The 23,819-nt window shown below is 39.8% G+C and overlaps 1 protein-coding gene across 3 annotated transcripts in view; it reads right to left on the reverse strand.

The window, feature by feature from the left end:
- Positions 1–17,936, reverse strand: part of RANBP3L (RAN binding protein 3 like) — a 34,450-nt gene extending 16,514 nt beyond the window's left edge. For 2 of the 3 annotated variants that reach the window (XM_017811379.1, XM_017811378.1), the window contains exons 1-8: positions 17,482–17,936; positions 8,347–8,405; positions 8,047–8,083; positions 7,377–7,454; positions 6,169–6,243; positions 4,258–4,332; positions 3,459–3,583; positions 2,013–2,116 (exon numbers count right to left, since the gene is read on the reverse strand). In XM_017811379.1, the coding sequence (XP_017666868.1) occupies positions 2,013–2,116; positions 3,459–3,583; positions 4,258–4,332; positions 6,169–6,243; positions 7,377–7,454; positions 8,047–8,083; positions 8,347–8,405; positions 17,482–17,719 (791 nt within the window). In that variant the 5' untranslated portion in view covers positions 17,720–17,936. The remainder of the gene's footprint in view (positions 1–2,012; positions 2,117–3,458; positions 3,584–4,257; positions 4,333–6,168; positions 6,244–7,376; positions 7,455–8,046; positions 8,084–8,346; positions 8,406–17,481) is intronic. The other variant, XM_017811380.1, reaches the window with a different exon arrangement.
- Positions 17,937–23,819: the final 5,883 nt, after the last annotated feature.

The raw sequence follows: 23,819 nt of genomic DNA on the forward strand, positions 1-23,819 counted from the left end.
CTAAAAAATCCACTGCACAGGCTCGAAGGGTTAATGACCTTTCCCAAATCTTCGCTCGCGAAGACTGGCCATTAACTACAGCCAGCCCAGGAAATAAAACTGGTGGTGGTTTCCTGGGACATGGACAGCTGCAGCAACTGCAGAGGGCTTACAAGCCATTTCTGTCTCTCCACAGAACCATATCATATAGAGAACAAGTGGAAGAGGAGAGAAAGTGAGAGAGATGTCTGCAGGCAGCAGCAATCCCTGCTGTTATATGTCTCTGCATTTAATTTTGTAAACAAATGTCAGTAGTTATGCCTTGATTGAAAATCAAAAACAAACCTAAAAAGATATTTTCTTAGCAATGATCTGCTTGCAGTGTTCACTACTGTTTAGCATGTGAAGTGGAGTTTAGCATGTGGAGTTTAATAAAATTGTTTGTTATTTATGAGAAAACAGCTCTGCTAGAAAGATTTTACTTAAGACTTTAAAGCATCAGTCACTTAATACATATCAGAAGAATGACACTTACACCCTCCTGCAATCTCAGAAGAGCAGTAAGCACTGGTTGTAATTAAATTAGTTTTCAACTGTCAAATAAACTGACATTTACCCCAATGGCGATATACAGAATTAATGAGGCTCAAACATCACAGATTAGCAATTTCTCTTTTAAAAAAAAGAAAAGCACCTTTAACTTGTCAACACTGAAACACTGCATTGCATTTCTCTATCTACTTCAGAAAAGAAAGTTACTCACCTATCTTTACCTAGGTACTGTGCAGGTGACAGAAGGTAAGTAGATCAAAAGTATCAATACAAACTGATTTAGCTTTTCCAATATGTGCATTACCATCATTTTGAATCTGCTAAAAATCCAGTGTACTCTGTGGCTCCATGTTGTCCTCACAGGGCATCATCACAGCGTTAATTATAATAAAAAGGGACAGGCTGGCTCTTCCAAAATCACAGTGAGCATCCACCCTTTAATGATGTTCTTTTCGTGGATAAGCATTAAGAATGAAAGTTGTTTGTACATCTAAAAATCCCTTTTCTCCTTAGAACCCTGGCATTGTGCATCCCAACCTTTTATCTGTGGCCCATCCAGCCTTGTAGAAGACTGGCACAGCCTCCTTTTCAATTAACATATTTTCCCCCTTCTTTAGGTGGGAAGGGCAATTAGGCAACATCACAAATCTGTTATCTGTGGCCCTAGGAATTTTAAAAAGTCATTCTGTCATCACAACTGATATCAGAGGGATTCCTGATGCTCACAGCTTCCATGTAAATAACCCTCATCAACCATCAGCAAGCAGTATTAATACCCACAAGATCACCTGCTGACACTAAACTGGCTAGCCACAGACCTAATATTCTCACAAGCCAGTCTTCAGAAGGAGGCAATAGCCCACTTTTGCAACAGTATGAGCTTTTTCGTTCCCATACAGTGTCAAGAGGGTGGGGTAACATCCTAGTCCAAGGAAGTCATCTTCCCCACAGAGAAATTATAAAGTCTGTGCTTCACAGAAACGCCAGCCTATCACAGTCATCACAGCTTGCTATTTGTGCCAGAAGCACAATATTCTGCGAGCAGAAGTAGACCGTCAATTGAATTTGGTCTTCCAAATCAATCTTATATGTTTTTCTCTATGCCTCTTGGGTCCAATATGCTGACATATTTTAGTAGTTTCTCAAAAGACTGAAACTTCCTGAGTTGCTTTACACCTTTTTATGAGGTGTAGCAGATATGCAATCAGAAGAGAGATGGCAAATTGAATAGTCTCTGGCTTGGTGGTTGCTAGTGAGAAGCAAACTGTCCCACAGAGATTAGTTCCAGTCTGGAGTCCATTTTTATGGCATGTGAAGCTCATGTTAGCACATGCAAATATTGGCACCACACACAAACACCACTGAACTCTGTGTGGGTGTGGATAACATTGGTTTAGTACTATGTTAGACATGAAGGATGAAAGGGCATGCCATCAGCCAAGTGATAAAATTATGTAGAATTATAATAAATAAAAACTTACTGTTTTGTTTGAGAGATAGAAAGATTTCTGGTAGTAGATGACCTCGCTGCTGTTTTGGAACTTGCTGAATACTCAGCTGAGGAATAAGAGCTGTCTTCAGATAGCTAGGAATAATAAAACCAGATGGAGTAATTAGACCTCGTGTATTTTCTGCTTAAACAGATTTTCTAGAATCCAGGCACTGATATATAGATAGACAACTATAGATACAGTTAGTTACAGGTAGATATGTGGTAGTTGGCAGAGCTTCCTCCAGCCAGTGCCCTGAATTAAAATGTTAAAATCTCACTTTCTAAACAAACAAAATCCAGAAGACCCAAAGCTGATTTGCCCACAGAACCCTCACATCAGAAAGGTGGGACAGCCTGCAGAGAAGACATGTTTTTTCAAAGACATTCATCATGTCTTTGGGAAGGGCTCTACCCACGTTTGTTACAAGCGCACTGGTGGCTAAAAAGGACAATATGAGATAGACACGTCCAGTTGCAAAAGGCACAGCAGAAAGACTCCTTAGGTGATATATTCTGCAAGACGCAATTCTTTCTGCATTGTCTTTTCTCCTTAAGAGTGATCCTGTGTGCGTTCTCAAAAGCATCAGCAGCATTATAGATGGTGTGTCTCCAGACCTCCTGATTGGAGGCCAGAGTAGACCAGTTATGAAGATCAATATGGCCAAGGCTGAGATGTTGTTTCAGGGAGTCCTTGTATCTTCTCTTCAAGGCTCCTCTCTTGCGACAGCCAGTGGCAAGTTCACCATAAAGCAGGATCTTAGGAAGGCAGTGGCCTTTCATCCTGGAGACGTGCCCTGCCCAACGCAGCTGTGTTCTCAGTAACATGGCCTCAATACTTGTGACAGCTGCTTGCTCTAGAACAGATGTATTGGTCACATAATCTGACCAGTGGATGTTTAAGACTGTATGGAGACAGCGTTGATGGAAGCGTTCTAGGAGTCGCAAGTGGTGGCGGTGGATGACCCATGATTCAGATCCATATAAAAGAGTAGACAGCACAATGGCTCTGTAAACACTGATCTTTGTACTTTTCTTCAAGTGTTTATATTGCCAAACTCTTTTATGAAGCTTTCCAGAGGCACTATATGCCTTTGCTAACCTGTTGTCTATCCCTCTGTCAATCTTACCATCTGAGGAGATGAGGCTACCTAGGTAATTAAACTGCTGGACTGATTTGAGCTCTGACTGGCCAATGGTGATATGGGGATCAATGACATTCAGCATGAGCTTAACACCATATCAAGTCAGTAATTCAACAATTCCACTGAGACTTGTATGGGAACTTTCTTGAAAATCATAAAGTGAAATAACTTGTTTTAAAACAGCACTGTTTTGTTTGGTGGGGTTTTTTTATTTGTTTGGGGTGTGTATGTGTGTGTGTTTTTAATTTGAGCTCCAAACATACATTAGCCAGGAAAATTATTTTTCTTTTTACCTGAACACATGCTTCTTTCTTAGTCACTAGAGATACTACAGGATTTTCAGGACAGGTCATGGCTTGTGGGGGTTGTAAAATGGCAGGTCTAATGACATTCCGCAATTGACTTGGTGACAAGGATCCTTGCAAAATACAAACACAAAATATTTAAACAGAAACTTTTTCTTCACACCTAATCCATACCTGTATGTCTTGCCTCTTTAACTGAAAGTTTCAAAACATTTCAAAATAATATTTACTGTTGTTTACTTGCTACATATTCTGAAAAATTGTAATGCTTTCTGAAATACATAACTCTGCAGTGAAACCAACCCCTGTTACCCTATCAGGATAAAAAATTAATGTGTTATATACATAAACATACATATTTGTGTTTATAAAATATATTTCTATTTATATATTTAAATATATATTTATATTCATACTTGTATTTACTGCTTTGTTTTAGATCTGTCTTCTGGCATTTCAGATTTAATCCCTCCTCTGCAGATGCCAATAGAGTTTTTCATTGCCTCCTCTGGGAGCAGAAGTACTCAGAAACATGGAATTTCACTATTCAAGGCTATATTCAGTTCTATTCAGTTATATTCAGTCCACTCAGGAAATAAGTAGTCAGAGCGATACTCAGACCAGAGTTCATAGGCCATTTGCACTGTCAAATGAATAACCCATAAATTGCATAAAGACACTTAGCTTATCACTCATTATGGAAAATAGCTGATATTTTTATGTCTTCTAGATCTGTTAAGAATGTCTTTGTGCAACTACAATGAGAAACTCTTAAAATGACAGTTACCTTCTTTTCTACTTTTTATGAAGTCAGGGTTTCTTCGAAGAAGAGCTGCAGTCATGAATATGTTATTCTTCTTTACTACAGAAAAGGAAATTAAACTTCAATAATTAATAATAACAAATTTTAATCATTAATTCATGTTTCTGTAACCCCTCCCTATTTTGGAGGTATCTGAACAATATTCTAACCTATCCATCTAATGAAGTTTTCCGAGATAGCTGTTTACTATCTCAGTTTTACAAGTGGGTAGATTTAGGCACAGAAAGCACCATAGCTTTCCTGGCTATGTCAGAGACAGAAGTGTTTTGGATATTATTGAATGTTTTAAACTCAAAATTTTTTTTCAGCTTTGGAGACTGGGTGCTGCTGTTTTGTATAAGTCGTTGAAATGGCAATGCCATCTAGTTGAGTTTTGGGCATTATTAAGATGAATAAACGAGGCCCAAGCATATAGGCATAAATAAATGTACTCTGTCCTATTCTGCTAAAAAGAGCTTCAGAATTACTGTAATAATGATGGCAATGCACTATTGATGCTTTCACTGTTTTAATAAAGATATCAAACACCAGTAAAAAAGTGATGACAACTATGTTGTCAAAGCCTAGAAGATAAGCAGGTTATTGTGTCTGTCACCAACACGTGGATAGCTGTGGAGCCAGCCAAGGATTGTTGGTAATAACATGCTGTGTGAAAGTACAGGATATGGCTGGAGAAGGGGGCATATGGAGGTAGGGCAGCATTTTTGGGGGACGAAAGTCCTTGTTCTGGCTCCTGGAGATAAGCACAACACGGCACAGTGCAATCACAGGAATGAGGCTGAGAAGTGGGGATGGACTGTAGGGGGGATCAAGACACCCAAGACACTCAAAACACCCAAGACACCCAAAGCCTCCAATTCATTTCCAGAAAGACTTGAAGAACAGACTGCTAATGGTAAATGATTAGCATAGAAAGTGAAAAACTTATAACAGGGTGGGAAAAACTTCTCTATAAAAAAGTACCCTCATGAACCCCAGGTGCATGTGCACACCAGGGCCCTGGACACCCCATCAGCTGAAGCTAGGACTAGTGATCTCTTTTTCTCTCTTTCTTTATCTTTCTCTCTCACTGTCTAATTCATATCTCTCTTTCCTTTCACCCTACCCCTTTATCCAAAACCCACTGCTCATACTAGGAGATCAGGGACTAACTTGTACCAATTTTCATGCCAAGTATGTTATTTACTAATAAAACTTGTAACCTTTTTTGGACCGTCTTTCTTTTCCACCACAAGCATCTCTGAATCTTAGGTGCTCCCTTCCCCTTAAGGACATCATACTTGTCCTCAAATGGCACAACTGATACACTACATACAATCACTACTTTTTCATTGCAGAAACAGTGTGGTTTGTTGCTTTTGCGGTGCTGTGTCCTTTTATAATTGTTTAGAAATCCTTTATGCCACTGTCTGTCAAGGACCTGACTCTGGTAAGAGACATAAACTAGGATTCAAGACCACTTCATTGTTCCTGTTAGTGCTAAGTGGGAGAATACTCCCTGGGTCACTGGTTAGATGGAAGACTGGATAGAAAATTATATTCCTATATTCCTATATTCCATCACCCTTAAATTGCAAGCAAACTATTGATGTAATTACTGTAAGTACATTCTAGTTTTTTTCAAATATAATTTGTACCACAGTCTGTAATTGCCTATTTGCAAATTATTCAAAGATTCCACCCCAACCCTGCAGGATGCAAAAAACATGTCTTCTATTGAAGTGCCAGTCCTCCTCCTAAAACATTCCTTTTTTCTGTCTAAATACCAGACTAGTCCAATGCACTTCAGCTATGTCCTGCTGAAAAAGCATTTCTGTACACCTCTTTATTGTAGCTAATACCCACTTTTCTACATAAATGTTTATTTTTAATTACCTGTCTGGGAGGGAGGGAAGGTAGGAGGGATGGTAAAGGAAGATGATCTCCCTCTTTTCTGTGTGAGAGCTGTATCTGAAAGAATAAGAGACTGAAATTATCATCTGTTTGGAGAATAGGAAAGATCAGAAAGATCAATTTTAGGGTTAGCCAGGTTGATGTCATGCCTTCAGTGGCGGTAGAGTAAATTATTATCTGCTATCTACAAGCTTTATGAAGTAAACTGTTAGGTAATGTCTGTACTGCTTATTCGGGGAGGTCTCTGAGGCTGAGGGCACAGCCTGGCTCAGGCACACAGCTAATCCCCTCTGTAACTGGAATTCTGTCCTGGAGACCTCCAGCTGGAGAGATCCAAAACAGAACCAAGGAGTGAGCTATCACTTTAACAGTGTGGGCAATCAAGAGGTCAAATACTCAAGTTTCCTTCTGCACCCCATGTTATCATAGGAATACCCTACAATTTCTACCATATATATGATTTTTTTTTTTTATGATCTCAGTATAATTTTCAGAGTAAACCAAGCTTAGCATATCTTAAATCCTCTGAGCTACATTCGGGTGTGTCACAGAACTATATAAAACAAAAAATAGTGTACACTATAATGTATTAATACACATAGTGTACACTATGTGTATTAATGAATTATTAATTTATATTAATAATTAGAACATATTAATGCCTAAATTCAGAAGTACCTTTCTGGTTACATAAACATTGTAAAAAACAGATCAGTCCTTCTGCACTCAGTGATTTGTTTGCATTTCCCATGGAAGTAACATACAGTCCTTAAAGGGCCTTGCCAGTTAGCTGTTTGCTGGACAGAAGGAGGAGCCCTTTTGGAAACTGCTTTACATTTTTAAGGATTGCCCAGGGAAAAAATGCTGATCTCTTCCAGAAGCCAGGGAATATCGCTCCTTTCCAGCTTTCCTCCTCCCTTGACTGTGTGAGCAACTCTAGAAAATTATATGAAATATATAGATTTTTCAACTTTGTGTAATATTATATAAGTATGGAAAAAGAATATATTTTTACTTAAAAAGGTATTTATTGGAAATTACCAGTGAGTATATCAGTGTTTAATTTTCATGACTTTCAGTATGCCTATAGTGCAAAAACATTTCTTAGACAGGAAAATTTTTTTTCTTCTTCACCAGATAAGAATACGGAACTACAGGAATTAGAACAAGACAGGAGCTAAATGTCATACCAGTGTTAGGCTGAGCGCCAGACTTTTGGAAAGTAAAAGATGATGATCTTGCACGTTTTCTGGAACAACTAATGAAATCTAGAGAACAGGAAATATAATGTTATGCAGAGACAGGTTGGCAGGAGATTTCAGCACAATCTTATGATATAGAATTAAAACCCGAACACAATAAATTCTAGGACTGACTTACAGAACAGCTTTAAGGCAATACCTAAGAGCAAGAGGTCTTTGGAATCTCAGTCAACACCTGCCACAAAGCCCAAGGGAGTCTTCTTTATTTCTACTAAGTTCAGGGAACTCAAAGCAAGCCCTCAGAATCAGTTCATAGAGCCCAGAAGACATTAAGAATGAGAAGTTATACTATAATGCTGCCTAAACAAACAGAAAAGGCAGTGAGAAGCTGCCTTTGTTTGGTCAATTTTCAGGGCTTCTGGAGTTGGTCTTTCTGGTAAATATGAGAGTTAGGACGGAAGAATTCTTGAGGTAAGATAGGGACATGTATATAAGGACATAGTAGGTTGCTTTACAACCCACAAGGTCTTAGTCTACTGATAGGCATTTGCCCCTGCTCCTACAAAGTAAGGGTGCAAACACTGTTTTCCCAGGCAACAGTCAGACCTATGAATAACCCATTGTGTATTATACATGAAGTGTATAAAGAGGTTATTACCATTTTCAGCTTTGCAAACCGGGTCTTCTGCAGGACGCTGGGGGGAAAAAAAAAAGGCATGGAAAGGTCATGAAAAAAAGAACAGTCATTTTCTAGACTAAGACACAAAGTATACCAATTCAGCATATATGCATTAAAAGCAGCCTTGTTTGTACTTTCTACTCTTCCCTGTTCTATTTTGAGATCACATATTGCAAGTCTTAGCCTGGGCTAAAATCTTTTACTACTACTAGGATAATTTCTATAGAAACCCCATTTTTCAGCAATTTTTATCAATAAAGTAAAAAAAAATCTTTTCACCTTCAAAAGACGATCCTTCTTTTCAAAAACAAATGTTGGCTGGGCAAGCACTGATTTCTCTGGAAAAGAGATCATTTTTAATAATAGTTCTGTAATAGTACTTCTCAACCACAGTTTTGAAAATGCTGTGCAATAACAAACAGCAGTTTATCCTTTTGAGACAAAGGAAGAAAATACAGAGCTGCAGTGATGTACAGCACAGTACATCAATTTTTTTAAAAAAGCTATAGTCCTGAAATCTGAGTGTGAGTTTTGCCTAATCAGATGCCATGGGATTTGACCTCATATATTTTAACAATTCTTTTAATGAAAAAGAAAAAAAATGTGCTTGTAGCCTTTACAAACAACATCTGCCATCCTTTAAGAACTAGAGTGAACTGCATCTTTGGGTGTCAGAAAAGTGCAAAGACGTGACATATAAAATATCCCTAAAGGAAAGAAAACAAGGAAATGTGTTACACTTGGCCTCTCAGCTATATTCACACATCCCACTCTTTAGGCTTCAGGGAGGTGAATGCTTGGTGTTAGTTTTAATGTGTGAGTATGATATATAAACATAGGAAGCTCTGTAAAGCAAATTCTACTCTCAGCATACCTCTGCATTTTTTAGTCATGACTGAAAAAAATTTTGGACCCATATTCTTTTTTCCTATGAAACATTTTTCACCACACATTTGCCTCACATCAGATATTATGTTGATTCAGGGTTCACCACTTCTACATCTTATACAACTTCTTGAGGCTCCTTACTTTTCTAAGCTTGTGATATGCACAGCCTGTGCAACCCTAGTGGACTAAATTTGGTTGTCAGGTTAAAAGAAGAAGGGGTTTTCACCAGCACCACTGATTAGTGGCACATTTATTATTCAAATAAATTGAATAATTAATGAGCAAAGAAGCAGACACAAATAGATTTTTTTAGACTACCACATTCAGGATTTATCTCATGCTAGCCTGAGGTATCTGTAATGTGCAGTCAGTAGGAACAATCAGCTTCTGATTGTACACAGCATGTTTTAGCTGTGTACTTCAGATGTTTAATTGGAACCTAAGTGCGTGCATTTCTCTCCATGGCTCATAAAGACAGACTTGTATGACCACTGAGCTATTTGACTGGCTTCTGGCCAGAGAAATTCCACACTTGTTACCTTTTTAAGTGACATTTGACAGAATATTTATCATGTACAACACAAATTTATAACACTAGCTTCCTCTGTTACCTCTTCATCAAAAATGTCCAAGTGAAAACATATTTTTATATTGGCTTGCACACCAATCTGTGATGAAACCACTCTAGCATTGATATCAATTACTTAAGGGTTTAATAAAGCAAACATCAACCTATCATGGAGGAGTTAATATTACTACATAAAAATATTTTCAATAATCAAGAAAAAAGTAAACATTGTTAAAATAAATGCTTCATTTATGTAAACAGGGGCAAGAAGCATGAAACTATTACTCTAAACCAAAGATATACAGACACAGGAGTAATAACTAATACAGTTTTGCTGTTGTAAAAGTTCATTTTATATTTACTGGGGCATTATGTGTGTGTAAAAGACAGATTTTAGCAAACTTGACATGCTTAGCAATGCAGGTCTAGTTGGTCCTTAAAGAAAAAAAGGGGAAAAAAGTTCACATTGTTCCTCTGAAAAAAAGATAACTCTCTGTCACTCAAAGTTGAAGAAAAATTCCATAATCCAGTTGTATCTGGGGTCCACGGCACGGCATGAGATGGAGCAATTCCACTTTTATTCACTAGAGGGGAGTGGCATACATAAACAACAGTATTTCACTGAAATATGATTTTTTTTAAAGAAAATAGGCTTTTTCCTGTCCCCTTAAAAAAGAAACAAGCAAACAAACAAGCAACACTGGTATTCTTATTGAATTAAGGAAAAATACAAAAATTAAAGCTCGACTATAGAAACTTTCATATTCTCCACTTTACTTCTCAAAGCTCAAAAGCTTTCAATATTTTTAAAGGTACATTTTCTACTCCAAATAACAGAGTTAGCAAAGAGTGAATTACTGTGAAAAAGGAATTGACTTTCTGTCACAGAGTGAACTTTTGATGGAGCTAAAAGTTATTTATAGTTGTTATAGTTCTATATTGCTTCTACACAAATTAAGAAAACCTTTTCATAATTCCTGAAGAGTACTCCACAAGAAGAGTACTCTACTGATTTTACTCATCAGTAAGACCTTCACTCTTCAATCAGGCTATTCATAACAGGGTTTTAAACATACATTTGTGTTAACCATGTATGCCTACAAAGCATAAACTTCCAATTATATTTTCAACTTATTAGATATTCAAGCATGAAATATTTGCAGCTGACCCCCACAGAAAAAGAGAGGCAGAATTTCTTGTGGATGTAACACGAGGGCATCAAGGAGTTACCAGAATTGTGTCCACGTGATAATTTTAACACTGGTGAGTACATCTGCACTTCTCCCCTTCATTTTCTGAACTAAGTCTGATGCTGCCAAGGTGGATGGCTGTGCCGGGAGGAAGAAAAGTCCTTCTGCACCCTGTGCTCTTGGCAGCACTGGGGGCACCCAGCCAGGCAGTGCCAAACTCTGCCCCAGGGAATAGGCAGCAGCAGCCAAGGCTGGGTACAAGCAGATGCAGAGGAACAGGGATGGGGTGGGCTGGAGCCATCCCACTCATCATCACCAACAGGACACAGGCTGGCTAGTGCCAGGTTAGGACTGGGCCGCTCTGGTCCTCAGCAGCTCGGCACTTGCGGATAGAAGAGCCTGATGGAAAAGTTACCAGAAGAACATGCCAAATGAGCTGCCTCTGGCTGCAGGGACCGGAATAATCCACCAGCCTCAGCCAACAGTCCAGACACAGAACCTATCTGTTTGCCCATGCATAATCACCACAGACTGGGCTCTCTTTCCCTTGCTACAGGTCCCCTGAAGCTGTTGAATTAGAAAGGTCTTGGTCTAATGTTTCCTGTATTCAGAGTTCAACATAGGCCCTTGCCTGTAAGATGCATTAAAGTGTCCAATCCCTCTGCTTAAAATCTCACCTGGATGGCCTCCTGGCTCAAGCCTCCTGTCCTGCACAGAAGCACTGTCAAGTGTGCTCCAACCTGAGCTACTGGTGACATGGAAGTCACCCAGGTCACAGGATAGAGCCTGCATTCATAAAGTTCCATTTGAAAGAGTCATTTTGGGAAAAGTTGTTGGCTGCTGCCTAAGAAGCACTGCCAGAATGACATACAAGAAATAATGTAAAATTGCTTTTACCAGCTTTGCTTGTATCCCAAAAGCCAGCATTGTCCATGAGATGTAAGGGTCTCTCCATTTTAGCTGTGACATTCCACTCTTCACTTCCACTCCTATTGCTTTTTCTAAAGCTCTTGAGACTTCACAAAATATATACATTAAAGTAGGTAGGACACTGATGGGTTTAAATTTTTAGAGTTATTATTATTGTTCCATCTTGCCCTAAACACAGATAAATTATCCTTAATTTTTGAGGGTTAAGGACATAGTGGAGAGAATATAAGGCCATATCTGTTTAATTTTCAGACAGTCCTATGCCTGAAATCATATGTGAAAAGTGGTGAGAATTCTATTCCTCCCAAAGAAATGCAAAAAACCCCTAAAATCTTTAAGAAGGTAAGATGGCAATTGTGATCTCAATAAAGGTTTTTAATTTCTGACTTTGAAACCATTAATTTTTATGTTTTTTCATTTTCAGATTAAAGGAAAAAATTTTTAAAAATCAGTTGCATCTTCACCATTATCAAACTTGACAGAAGTCTGGAAATATTTTAATTCATATTCATACCACATACTTTCACATTTTTATGTCTAAAGATGGACCTGCTGCTGCCCAAGGCCAAGCCCACCAGCCAACCGTGACAGTGCCTCTGGAATAATGGATTTAAGAAGGGGGAAAAATTACTACACAAGAGCAAATGCAGCTGGGAGAGAGGAGCGGGAATGCATGAGAGGAGCAGCCCTGCAGACACAAGGTCAGCGAAGGAAGAAGGCAAGGAGGTGCTCTAGGCACTGGAGCAGAGATTCCCCTGCAGGCCACGGTGCAGAGCATGGTGAGACAGCTGTGCCCCTGCAGCCCATGGGGATCCACGGGGGAGCAGAGATCCACCTGCAGCCCATGGAGGACCCCACACAGGACCAGGTGGATGTCCAGAAGAGGTTGTTACCACATGGGAAGCCCATGCTTGAGCAGTCTCCTGCCAGAACACATGGTCCCATGGAGAGAGGAGCCTACTGGAGCAGGTTTGCTAACAGGACCCCCAGGAGCCCATGGGGGAGTCACACTGGAACAGCCTGTTCCTAAGGACTGCACCCTGTGGGAGGGACACACACACTGGAGCAGTTCGTGAAGAACCACAACCTTTTGGAGGGACTCCTGTTGGAGAAGTTCTTGGAAGACTGTCTCCTTTGGGCAGGGCCCCACGCTGGAACAGGGGAAGAGTGTGAGAAGCCCTCCCCATGATGAAGAAGGAGAGGCAGAGACGTGTGATGAACTGAACAAAACCCCCATTCCCCATCCCCCTGCTCCACTCAGTGAGAGTAGATAGAGAAATCAGGAGTGAAGTTAGTGCTGTGAAGAGGGGAAGAGTGGGTGGGAATGTCTGGGGTTTTTTTAAGATTTGGGTTTATTTCTCATTACCCTACTCTGATTTGATTGGTAATAAACAAAATTAATTTCCCAAAGTCTAGTCTGTTTCACCTGTGACAGTAAATGCTGAGTGATCTCTCCTATCTTGACCCACAAACCTTCTGTTATGTTCTTCCCCCTGTCCAGCTGAGAAGGGGAGTGACAGAGTGGCTTTGGCGAGGATCTGGCATCCAGCCAGCATCAACATACCACAACAGTAAATAACAAAACAAATCAAAACAAAAAATCCACCCCTCTTGATGAAAAATCATTTTTCTCAAATGGAATATGACACTGGAAAATTGTAAAATCTTTAAATAATGGCACTGACCTACAAAACCTTTACCTGCATTCAGCTTTCCTTCACAACATCCTAGTAAGCATTACACAACACGCAAAAACTGTGACACGAAAATTTATAATCAGATTATAATTTTATCCTATCAAATGATGACTCTGATGTAGTATTAACAAGTTTCTGTGCTCTGATATGCTATAGCATGAATTTCAATAGCTTTGCACATTACTGAGATAATTCGCAAAATTAAAAGCAGAAACACTACTGTGTTTTGATGTTATAGCTTAGACTGCTGGTACCCAAGTCACAGCACTCAAACCAAGAAAAGTTAATCAATAATAACAAATTCTTGCACATAACATTGCCACTTTCCTGGTTTCACATATAAATTAGGTCAATGAGATATGTAATTTGGGAAGATGTTGGGAAGACAAGTAGATTTACTGTGACTTTAGTTTCTACAGCCCCAGAGATAGTTTTGTATTACTAAAATACTAAATAAAAACCACAAGGAAAAGCTCTGACTCTGTCACTTATGAATATATGTTGTTTAAAACTGTTACTTGAAAAAACACTCAGACAAAATTTGTGGTATTTTGTGGCAATATACATGAAGAAAAAGCAACAATCTACTAGCATTTAAGGGGGAGACATGGATCCAGAAATTTATATAGTTCCACTCAAAAAAAGAAATTATTTTATCTATTCTAGACAATCATCTGTCCATTAACACTTGGTCTCAAGAGTATCAGAGTTAAACTGTGTACTTATACAACTAATTTTTGTTCAATATGCTGCAAAAATATAGAAGACCACACCTATATTTTGGGCAATAAAACTGCAATGACAAGGAGGAGAGAAATACATATAGTGAAAATAAGCAATAGGATAAACTAACAAAATACTTTGCCCTCTAAGCTCAGACTCATGTTTAAATACTGTTTCTGGCTTTTGATACAAAAAGATATCTGTCAGTATTTCCAGAGATGGATCATTTTCGTTTGAAAAGAGGTGAAAAATAGCAAAAACCTTCTGGCTGAGGACTTCCCAAACCTGCAATAAAACCATGGTTTCTCTTTTGAAAATACTCGCTGGAATTGGTAACATAAAGTAAGAGTCAGTTCACAGCCAAACAAAAGTGCCACAATGCTGCCAGCCAACATCTCAGGTCCCTCAGTGACCTCACTACATAAGCCAGGCTTTCCTCTGCCAAAACTTAGGTAAGGAAGATTACATGAGGCAAAATTGGGGTGTCCTAGAACAGTACTTTATGCATCCAACTTACTAAAAGTTAAAGAAGTATAGAAAAAGGTTTATAAAATTTCACATTGCTGATCCCAAGGAACAGGTGTGTTTCTGGAAGCACTGGAGAGTTGTGCGTTCTGGTGAAACTCACACGCGCAGCTGGCTGGTCAGTACATTTGAAAAACCAGGTCACTAATTTAAGACCCTAAATATGGACCTATAAAGCTTCTTTCAGATTCTCGTTTATTACCCTTCACGCTTTTAGTTTTTGCTTATGGAGTATATTCAGTACTTTCTAAGACAACTCTCTTGAAAATTAAGATCAGTTTTAATGCCAAGACTGCAGGATTTTCCAAGCAAATTTACTTTTTTTTTTCACTAAGACATCATAAAATTGATTAGGTCCTTTGCATCTATCTATTATATTTATCCATTCCATGTACATAATGGGCTTTATTTAATCTGTAAACACTAAAACCAAAATGGGAAAATAAAACAGGGTCATAAATCAAATGAAATTCTAATCTGGTCAAATCTCCAATGCTAATCAAAAGAATTTTCCATACACAAAGGTACCAGAGATTGCATGTTGCTATAGAGTAACATCCAGATTCAGTATCTTACTCATAATTCCAGACTTGCATGCTAATGGAATTTTTTTCTTCTATAATACCCTTCTGAGTGTCAGTGAAGTAATAAATTTGGAACAATTTCTCATTAATCCCGATTTTCCAAAAATATTCAATAGAAATTGTTCTAACTAATCGGTCCAAAACCATGTTGAAATGTTTTATGTGAAAAAGTAGTCTCAGTATTGTTAAAATAAAGTACTTCAAACATATTGGGATGAAATTTTGGACAAAGTCTTTTACTATTTTAAAAAGAACGTTGCTGAGAATTTTATTTCTAGAGAACTTAAACATATACCAGAGATATTTGGCCTTGCTACAGAAGTGACTGTACTGCAGTGGCCCACAAAGAGACTGCTGAATACAGCACTGTGTGCTGTTCAGTCAGTGTTAAATATGAAGTGCACATTGGTTATCTTGGGTTCAGACATCATCCTCAAAATACAGTTTGGGGAACTGATAAATAACTTCACACATCCCTGTTTGGATCAAGAGAGAGTACATCATCAAAGAAGTCAGTTTCTGTTTCCACCACTCAGAAAGAAGAAAGGGAAAGTTCATCCAACTGACTATTGCAAAATAAAATTTCTGAAAGAGTTTTTCCTGGGACAACTTTACTGCATTGTTAGGACTCCAATCTTGCACACTCTTTGTTGTAGAAATAGTTCATAACCCACATAAATAATTTCCCTGTCATCAGTGACACCAGTTATGAGAGCAAGGATTCTTCATACAGGCACAGTTGTGCATAGTCAGACTCAACTTTTTAGGACATATTCATCCTCTCTTAAGTCGCTCTTCTCAATGCTACAGATTCTAAACATAGATATGGATCAGGGTGGAAAGGGTTCTTTTATTCAAACGATTCCATCTAATACTCCTAGCTCCCACTGTGGTTTATAACATACCATATGAGATTTAAAATTAACATAGTTCTCTTCAGCCATGAAAACTCAGATGACAGCTTGCAAGAGTGTTTATAAATACAGCATATGTCACACCCACTCATATCTGTAGAGCACAGTCCTCATCTTTATATGGGCAAAACATAAACAGGCATTAAAAAAACAATAAAATTCACCCTATTTCAGCAATACTTTAATGTAATTTCTGAGAGAAATGAAATCCAGTTGGCTTTATTTCAAAACATTAGAGTGAAGAAAACATTTTTGGGAGTCTCACCACTACGGAGAAATTCTAGCAGTGACACAATGCCAGAAGTAACTGTGTCACTAGACCAGCGAGACTGCGCCAAAGCATGTAACCAAAAATTGTTTTAGAAACACTGAAATTTCTGACATCCAAGTGCTCAGCATTTTTAATTTATCATAAAAGCCTGTAAAATACTCAATGCAAGGGCAATAAAATTCATAGGCATATAAAGTGTTACCAATTTCAGGGCATTGTACCAACATTAAATTTTGTAAATCCCTACGAAGTAGCATAGAAGTAACACTCAGGGGTTTAGTGCAGAAATTGAACTATACAGGTAATAAGGCCATGACTGAACAACACTCACACATCCTTAAATTTCAGTTAGTAAATTGGACGGTGTGCTCAACATTAAGCAAAAACTGAAAGGCTGATCAACTGATAAATTAGCTCAAGCGCTCTAAACTATGTCAGTTGTAGCACCAGGTTTAGACTTTGAAAGTGCCCACTTCCTCTTGCTAATTTGGGTTCATTCATCAACCTGTGTGGTAAAAAATGGTTGGTGGCATCATCTGCAAAAAATCCTTAATATTAGCGCCTGTTTCTTTATGCATCCTCTTAAAAACTGATACTATTAAAATTTCAGGTAAACCATTCTCAATTCATGGCCTTCCTCTCTACCTCAATGACAAAAGACTTTGCTGCTTACCTCTGTAGTCAGACATCTGTCTGAGGAACTAGAACAGGAGAGTTTTGTTCTCGCTGTGCATGGCAGGTCAGGGCAGGAATGGCCAGGAAAACAACCACTGCTCTCAGGCATGGCCGGGAATGCAAGTGCTGTTCCCACCCATTGCCAGGCTCAGTATTTTGGAAAGCTGCAGAATGCTTCAATGGCAGGGGAGCCAACACTGTCAGAAGCATGGAAAGGCCACACACACTATCTAGTAGTGTCCTTTCCTCAATTAAAATACAAATTGGAGATTTCTGACAGATTAGCACTAGAAACTTGCAATAAAGAAAGCACAGCCAGCCAAGCTCTTATTTTCCGTTATGCACAACACTGTTACCAACCAGGCACATTCTTTGTGTTTATCCCATTCCCCAGAAAACTCTGGAGGAAAACGAGAGACATGCAAAAGACGTTAGCTGACAAAACCTACCTGTACAGCATTCCTCCTGGGGATCCAACGTGCTGCTGCAGGAGCCACGGCAGGGCCTGGGGACAGTCTCTTCTTTCAAGTGAGCAGCTTGGTGCAGAGCCCGGGTACCACCGGGCCGGTCTATTCTTTCGGGTGGGTCAGGCTTAGCCTTCTCACTCTGCCCAGGTCTGACTGAGAAGTCACAGCTAGCACAGGAATGTCGCTTGCCTTTGCAAGCAGGAATGGGCTCATTTCTCATTGTGAGGTCAGCATAAATATCCTTTTACGGATACACGTAATCTTGTATGTTTTATATATATATCTGTATATAAGCCGTAGTTGGGTCTAGAAATCTGTATTTGCCCTCATCAGCTGTTCCCCAGGCCAGCCACCCTTCAAACTAGTCAGCGAGGCCCCGGACGCGCATTCCGGGCAAGCACTTCCCGGGAGGGAAGGAGGGATGGAAGGAGCGGCGGCGGCGGCCGGCGGGGACTGCGGGCGCTGCGGCCGGAGAGCGGTGACAGCTCGGGCTCGGGGCCGGCTCCTCGCCCACGGGGCGGACCCTGGGAGGGGACATGTAAAGCCAGGCACATGGACGTGGGGAGGGAGAGAGGGCGGGATGGGGAGCGGCGCGAACGGCGTTTCCCGGGAGCTGCTGAGAGCGCCGGGGTTCAGCCGCGGAGCGGGGCGTGAGGAGGCTCCCAACGGGTGCTGTGCCTGGTATTGATTTTACTGGGCTCTTTGTTTTCCAAAAGGAGATGAAATATCAAGCAAGGCAGCCGAGCGCTGATTGTTCCCGTGCTGACGTGAACCAAGTGCAGCGTCAGCAGAAATAGGTGTTGCGGTCCCCTCCTTCCAGATGTCCTGCCAGTTCAAAGCCTCACCCGTGCCTCCTGCTGCTCTCTTAAATGACAACAGCCCCAAATTCTTCATGTGGGAGCAATTTCAGGCCATTTTATTTTGCAGGCCTGGTGTCAAACTGTCTGTAATCATAACAGTTAAAGAAAAAAAGGTAGGCATTTGCTATAAGTTCATCAGAATCATATGTACAGTCAAATCTAGGTTCTCCACACAGCCACTATCAGATGTTTCACAGAAAAAGATGTAAGAAGTCCTAGAACAGGCAGATGCTCAGTGTTTTTCCATAATTATGACACCCAGTGTGTATCATAACTTCTGAAGTTTTAATGTTTTATACTTATATCACATATTCTAGTCACCTTCTAGGATAAACTCTTTAAAATTTTTTGATTATTGTTGCTCTGAAGTGTGCCATTTTACCCCCGCTGCAATAGGATCACGTAAAAACTTTTACGTGACAAAGACCTCTAAGATCATCAAGTCCAACCCTTAACCCATCACTGACAAGTCCGCCACTAAACCATGTCCCCAAGTGCCACAACTACACATCTTTCAAATACCCCCAGGAGTGGTGACTCCACCACTTTCCTCAGCAGCCTGTGATGACAACCCTTTCGGTGAAGCAATTTTTCGTAATATCCAATCTCCTAGATCAACTTGAAGCCACTTTCTCTTGTCCTATTGCTTGTTACCTGATAGAAGAGGCTGACCCCCAGCTGGCTACAACTTCCTTTCAGGTAGTTGTGGAGAGTGATGAAGTCTCCCCTGATCTTCCTTTTCTCCAGGTTAAACATCCCCACCCATCAGACTTGTGCTTTAGACCCTTCCCCAGCTTCACTGCCCTTGTATGGACACACTCCAGACCCTCAATGTCTTTCTTGTAGGAAGGGTCCCAAAATATAGCATTTGAGGTGCAGAACCATTAGCCTTAAATGTTAGTATTGGGTATTTTTGGGAACTTCAATTATATGTGCAGCCTCTATCTAAACCCTACTAAGCCTTTGACTTGAAGTGTGCATTCTGTCAGAACATTCCACAGTCATCGTACTGCATGAAGTTTGCCAGTTTTTATTTTCCAAATTTCCAACTTAAATTGAATGCTGGCTGATTAGTATTATCTTCAACAGATTAGTATTATCTACAACAGTCCTATTCTAGCTTCTGAACAACGTTTTAATGTTTTATACTTATATCACATATTCTAGTCACCTTCTAGGATAAACTCTTTAAAATTTTTTAATTATTATTGCTCTGAGAATTGCTTCTGCTTCTGTTACAGTTTTCAAGCCTCAAATTCAAGAACACTCTTCTTTAAACTTAAGAAGTGTCTAAATAATTGACATATATCCTTACTTTTAGCATTTCATTTATGAAAATGGAAATTAACCAAGAGTTAGCTTCTCCATAAGTAGTTTTTCATCACATCATGGTGAAATTAATTTTGGATTAAGAGAGAGAACAGTAAAAAGCAGAGGAGTTGGCTGGGTCTATTCTTGATTAGTCACAAGATAAATTCTTTATTTCTTCAGGCCTCCAAATGGTGCAAGGTTCTTTTGTAGGCAAAGTAACAATGAACCCTAGACCAAAGACATTACAATCTAATTATGAGTCTAGCAGTTTTGTGAACACTCAGTTGTAAAAAACAAAAGCAAGTGTTTGCAATTAGCATTCAGTAAAAGTCCTGAAAATGCCTGCATGTGTCCTGCTGTCATTTTAACCCCTTCCCACACTTCTTTTCTCAGACCATTTCAAATGCTGTCTGTGTGACAGACTTTCTGGTCTGCCTGTCTGTTCAGCTGTGTGGTACAGCTGTGTGGTACAGCTGAACAGAGGGGAGCTCAGTGAGGTAGCTGAGTACATCCCTATTAATGCTCACAGCATGTTCTCCTTTCACCTGCTCCAAAGGCACGGCCAAGAGCTGGGGTTGCAATATGTTTGGTCTTTAAATAGGAAGGACATTCAAAAAAGTCTCCTTTTCTCCAAACTGGACAAACCCAAAGTCCTCAGATGCTCCATCAGATTTGTTGGCCTCTGTGAGACCTTCACATCCTGCTCCACCTGCAGGGCCCAGCACTGCACACGGCGAGGCCGCACAAGGCTGAGCACAGTGGGATCATCCCCTCTCTGGGCCGAGTGGTTGTGCTGTGTTCGAAGGATCCCGGGATGTGTTTTCCCCCTGGGCTGCCGGGCCACACTCTGCTGACCCACACTGAGCTCAGCACCAGCCGGGCCCCCACATCCCTCTCTGCAGGTGCCCAGCCACTCCTCTCCCACTTTATACCTGGACCTGGTGTTACTCAGTTGCAGGTGCAGAATCCAGCATTTGGATTTGTTAAATTCCATCCTATTAATGATCATCCAATGCTTCAATCTATCTAGATAGCTCTGCAAGGCCTCTTGTGCCTCAAGAGAGTCCATGGCACCTTCCAGTTTGGATCATTAGCAAATTTTCTAACAGTGCGTTCACCTCCTGCATCCAGATTGTTACTACATGGAACAGAATTGACCCTAGAATCGAGCCCTAAGGAACACTGCTGGTATATGGTCACGAGTCATATGTAGCCCCATTTGAGCCAGTTCTTCACCCAGTGCACCATGAACCTGCTCATCTCGCAGCTGGACAACTTGCCCAGGAGGATGCTGTGAGGGACAGTATCAAAAGTACTACTAAAGCCCAGAAAAAATCCCTTCCCTTCACCCATCTCATAGGTGACCTTATCATAGAAAGATATCAAATTAGTTGAACATGACTTTCCCTTCATGAACTCATGTTGACTGTGCCTGATTGTTTTAAATGCCTTTCTTCCCACTTTTTACCCCCTATATGCTCTGTTTTCATACCAGGAAAATCTAAGCAGACACAGACCTGTAGCTCCCTCCAGGACATCCTCTGAATGCAGGGCAGGAGGGTAGGGCTGCTTTAACACCACACACAAGTGCAGACCTAGGCCTCCCAGAGATAGAGCTGTTCCCAGTATGTTTCTCTCCTCTGTGCAGATGCCCACATCCCCACTGCTAGAGTTCTAACTTCATATTTTGCAATATTAAAGCATTTGTTCTTTAAATAAGCCCAATTTACAAAGCCGACTAGACAATCCACTCCAAAATCATGAAGCCATCCATACAGTGTTGATGTAAATGTAGAACAGCTGCACGCTTCCAATCTTTAAAAAAACCCAAACATTTCAATGGTTATTCCACAAAGACAGCTACTTTTTGAGCAACACCAGTCAATTTTTAATTCATTCTATGTGAATGAATTGTAGAGTAAAGCTTTCTAATAAGGACATGATGCAGTACTAAATCAAGTCTTGCAAAACTTTATTTGAAAATATATAAGGGCAATATCATTAATCCAGGCACAGATGTATGGAACAACTTTTACTCCAGAGCCTATTTTTATGAAAAAAGTTGAAATATTTGGACCTTTATTTTAAATCACTCATGATAACTTGCAAGACAACAATAATTACTTTGATCTAACATTTTAGAGTGTGTCATGAGTAAGTATCCAACAAATGACTCAGTACAGTAGAAAACCTAGCAAAATACTTCAGGCATTTCTGGCTTTCAAATGGGAATCAAGAAAAGAATTGTTGACTAATACTGTAAGATATGTTAATGCCTTGAGGAAAGCACATTCCAGTTCTCTGTATCCAAATCCCTATTGCCTGAAGTTACACCTATCTAATAGTAGGAACTTAAGTAAGGCATCTAAACTAAGAGCCACATTACTCTACATCTACACTGTACCTCACAGAAGGTGATTATTGGGACCCACCCCTGAGGCAGGGCAAGCATGTTCATTGTTAACAGATATTTAGGGGTGGATTAAAGAGAAATGACACTAAATAACTGATATAACTGATATCTAATAAACTGATTTTATTAGAATAACTGCTTTGAAACTGTAAGTGGAAAAACCCATGACACATTAGAAAAGGAGTGTATAGCCATTCTGGAGTATATGATCACCCTAAGAGAGGAAAATTTGAAAGAGAAAAATAGAGAAAGATAGACAGGAGAAGAGATAGAAAGATATCACCACCCGTGGCTCCAGCAATGCCTGGGTGACCATGGTCTGTGGTTGGGATACGCAGTCCTGACCTGTTGGGGGTGAGGCCCATGTACACATTGAAAATTGAGGTTTTATAACCCTTGTTCTTCCAGTAAATGCCCCAATATCTCCTCCAGGAGTTCTGAGCATGTGCACTCTTCTTTCTGGAGGATTCCAGAAGTTTGGCAGCATCAAGCTGGGGAGGCATGAGTGTGTGTGTGTGTCCGGGTGTGCCTGGAGAAAGTTTCTGAACAAAGTTTCTGAGTAAACTTAACTGCAAGGTCCAAATGTTTCACTACAGTGATTTATTCCAGTTATCTGAACTGCCTCTGGACAGACACTGTCAATCCACTAACTGTGGAAGAAGCATAGACTCTCAAGGTTTTCCTTCAGGCAGGTTCAAAGGGAGATGAAGAGTTTCTTGATTAGTCCACACTGAAGCAACTGTCCCTCTGAACTCTGTGGAACATTTTACTATAGTTTATGCATAAACATAAAGACAACATAAACAAAAAGCCAAGAGTTTTAAATATGTGTAGAATCATACATCCTTTTTATATGCATTACCATACTTACTATCATTTACTATAAAATAAGGTAGATGATAATAGATAGGCCTTCTTTTTAGAGTTTTATTTTATTTGTTAGTCATTTAGCACTGGAATAGCTTTGTGTGCAAAGATAAGTTATAAAAAATAATTTCTCACTATTCTTCGGCTACCTACCTCACCCAACTGACATATTTCACATTATATTAGCAGCATTATGGCATTACCAAATGTAAAATCAGACTGTCTGATACTGTGCTGCATTGTTGCTCTTTCAATACTGCTTGTTCTGCTCTAAGGGACACACAAAATTAACTTGATTCAATATCCTGGCGAATTTCCAGTCTTTCTGTAATGAATATTATGGGACATTGTTAACATTACTTAATGCTATGTACAACAGGTTTGGTTTTAATCGACATACCTCCAGCAATTATTGAAAGAAAAGTCAAGGAGAATTAGGAGATAAAACTCCTGCTATGCTCAACAGGACAGGATCAGACCATAGCCTGTCTTGTTTGCTCTTCCAGGGAAGAACAGGACTGGAAAAAGTCCTCTCTCTGCTCTATCAGCTGACTCCAAGACATGTTAACAGCCACCTCAAAGATTTCTGTACAAGCTAGTCCAGAGACGGAACTGAAAGAATCAAAAGAAATGAAGAAGAAACATCTAGGAATCCAAGAGAATACTGATTAAAAAGGATTAAATCTAAATAAATATGCCATTAAGTCTAGTAGTGCACAGAAGCTTAAGTCCTTCCAACTTACTGTAAAAGACTGTGCTTTTAGTCAGGAATATCTGGGGTTTGCCTTGCTGTTAACAAGTACTGTATTGGTGTCTGAGTCTGCTTAATACAACCCTCTTTCACTGAGTTTCCATTCCGTTCTGTTTGC

Source organism: Lepidothrix coronata, unplaced genomic scaffold, assembly GCF_001604755.1.
Source record: "Lepidothrix coronata isolate B3197 unplaced genomic scaffold, Lepidothrix_coronata-1.0 Scaffold31, whole genome shotgun sequence".
Classification (NCBI taxonomy): Eukaryota; Metazoa; Chordata; class Aves; order Passeriformes; family Pipridae; genus Lepidothrix; species Lepidothrix coronata.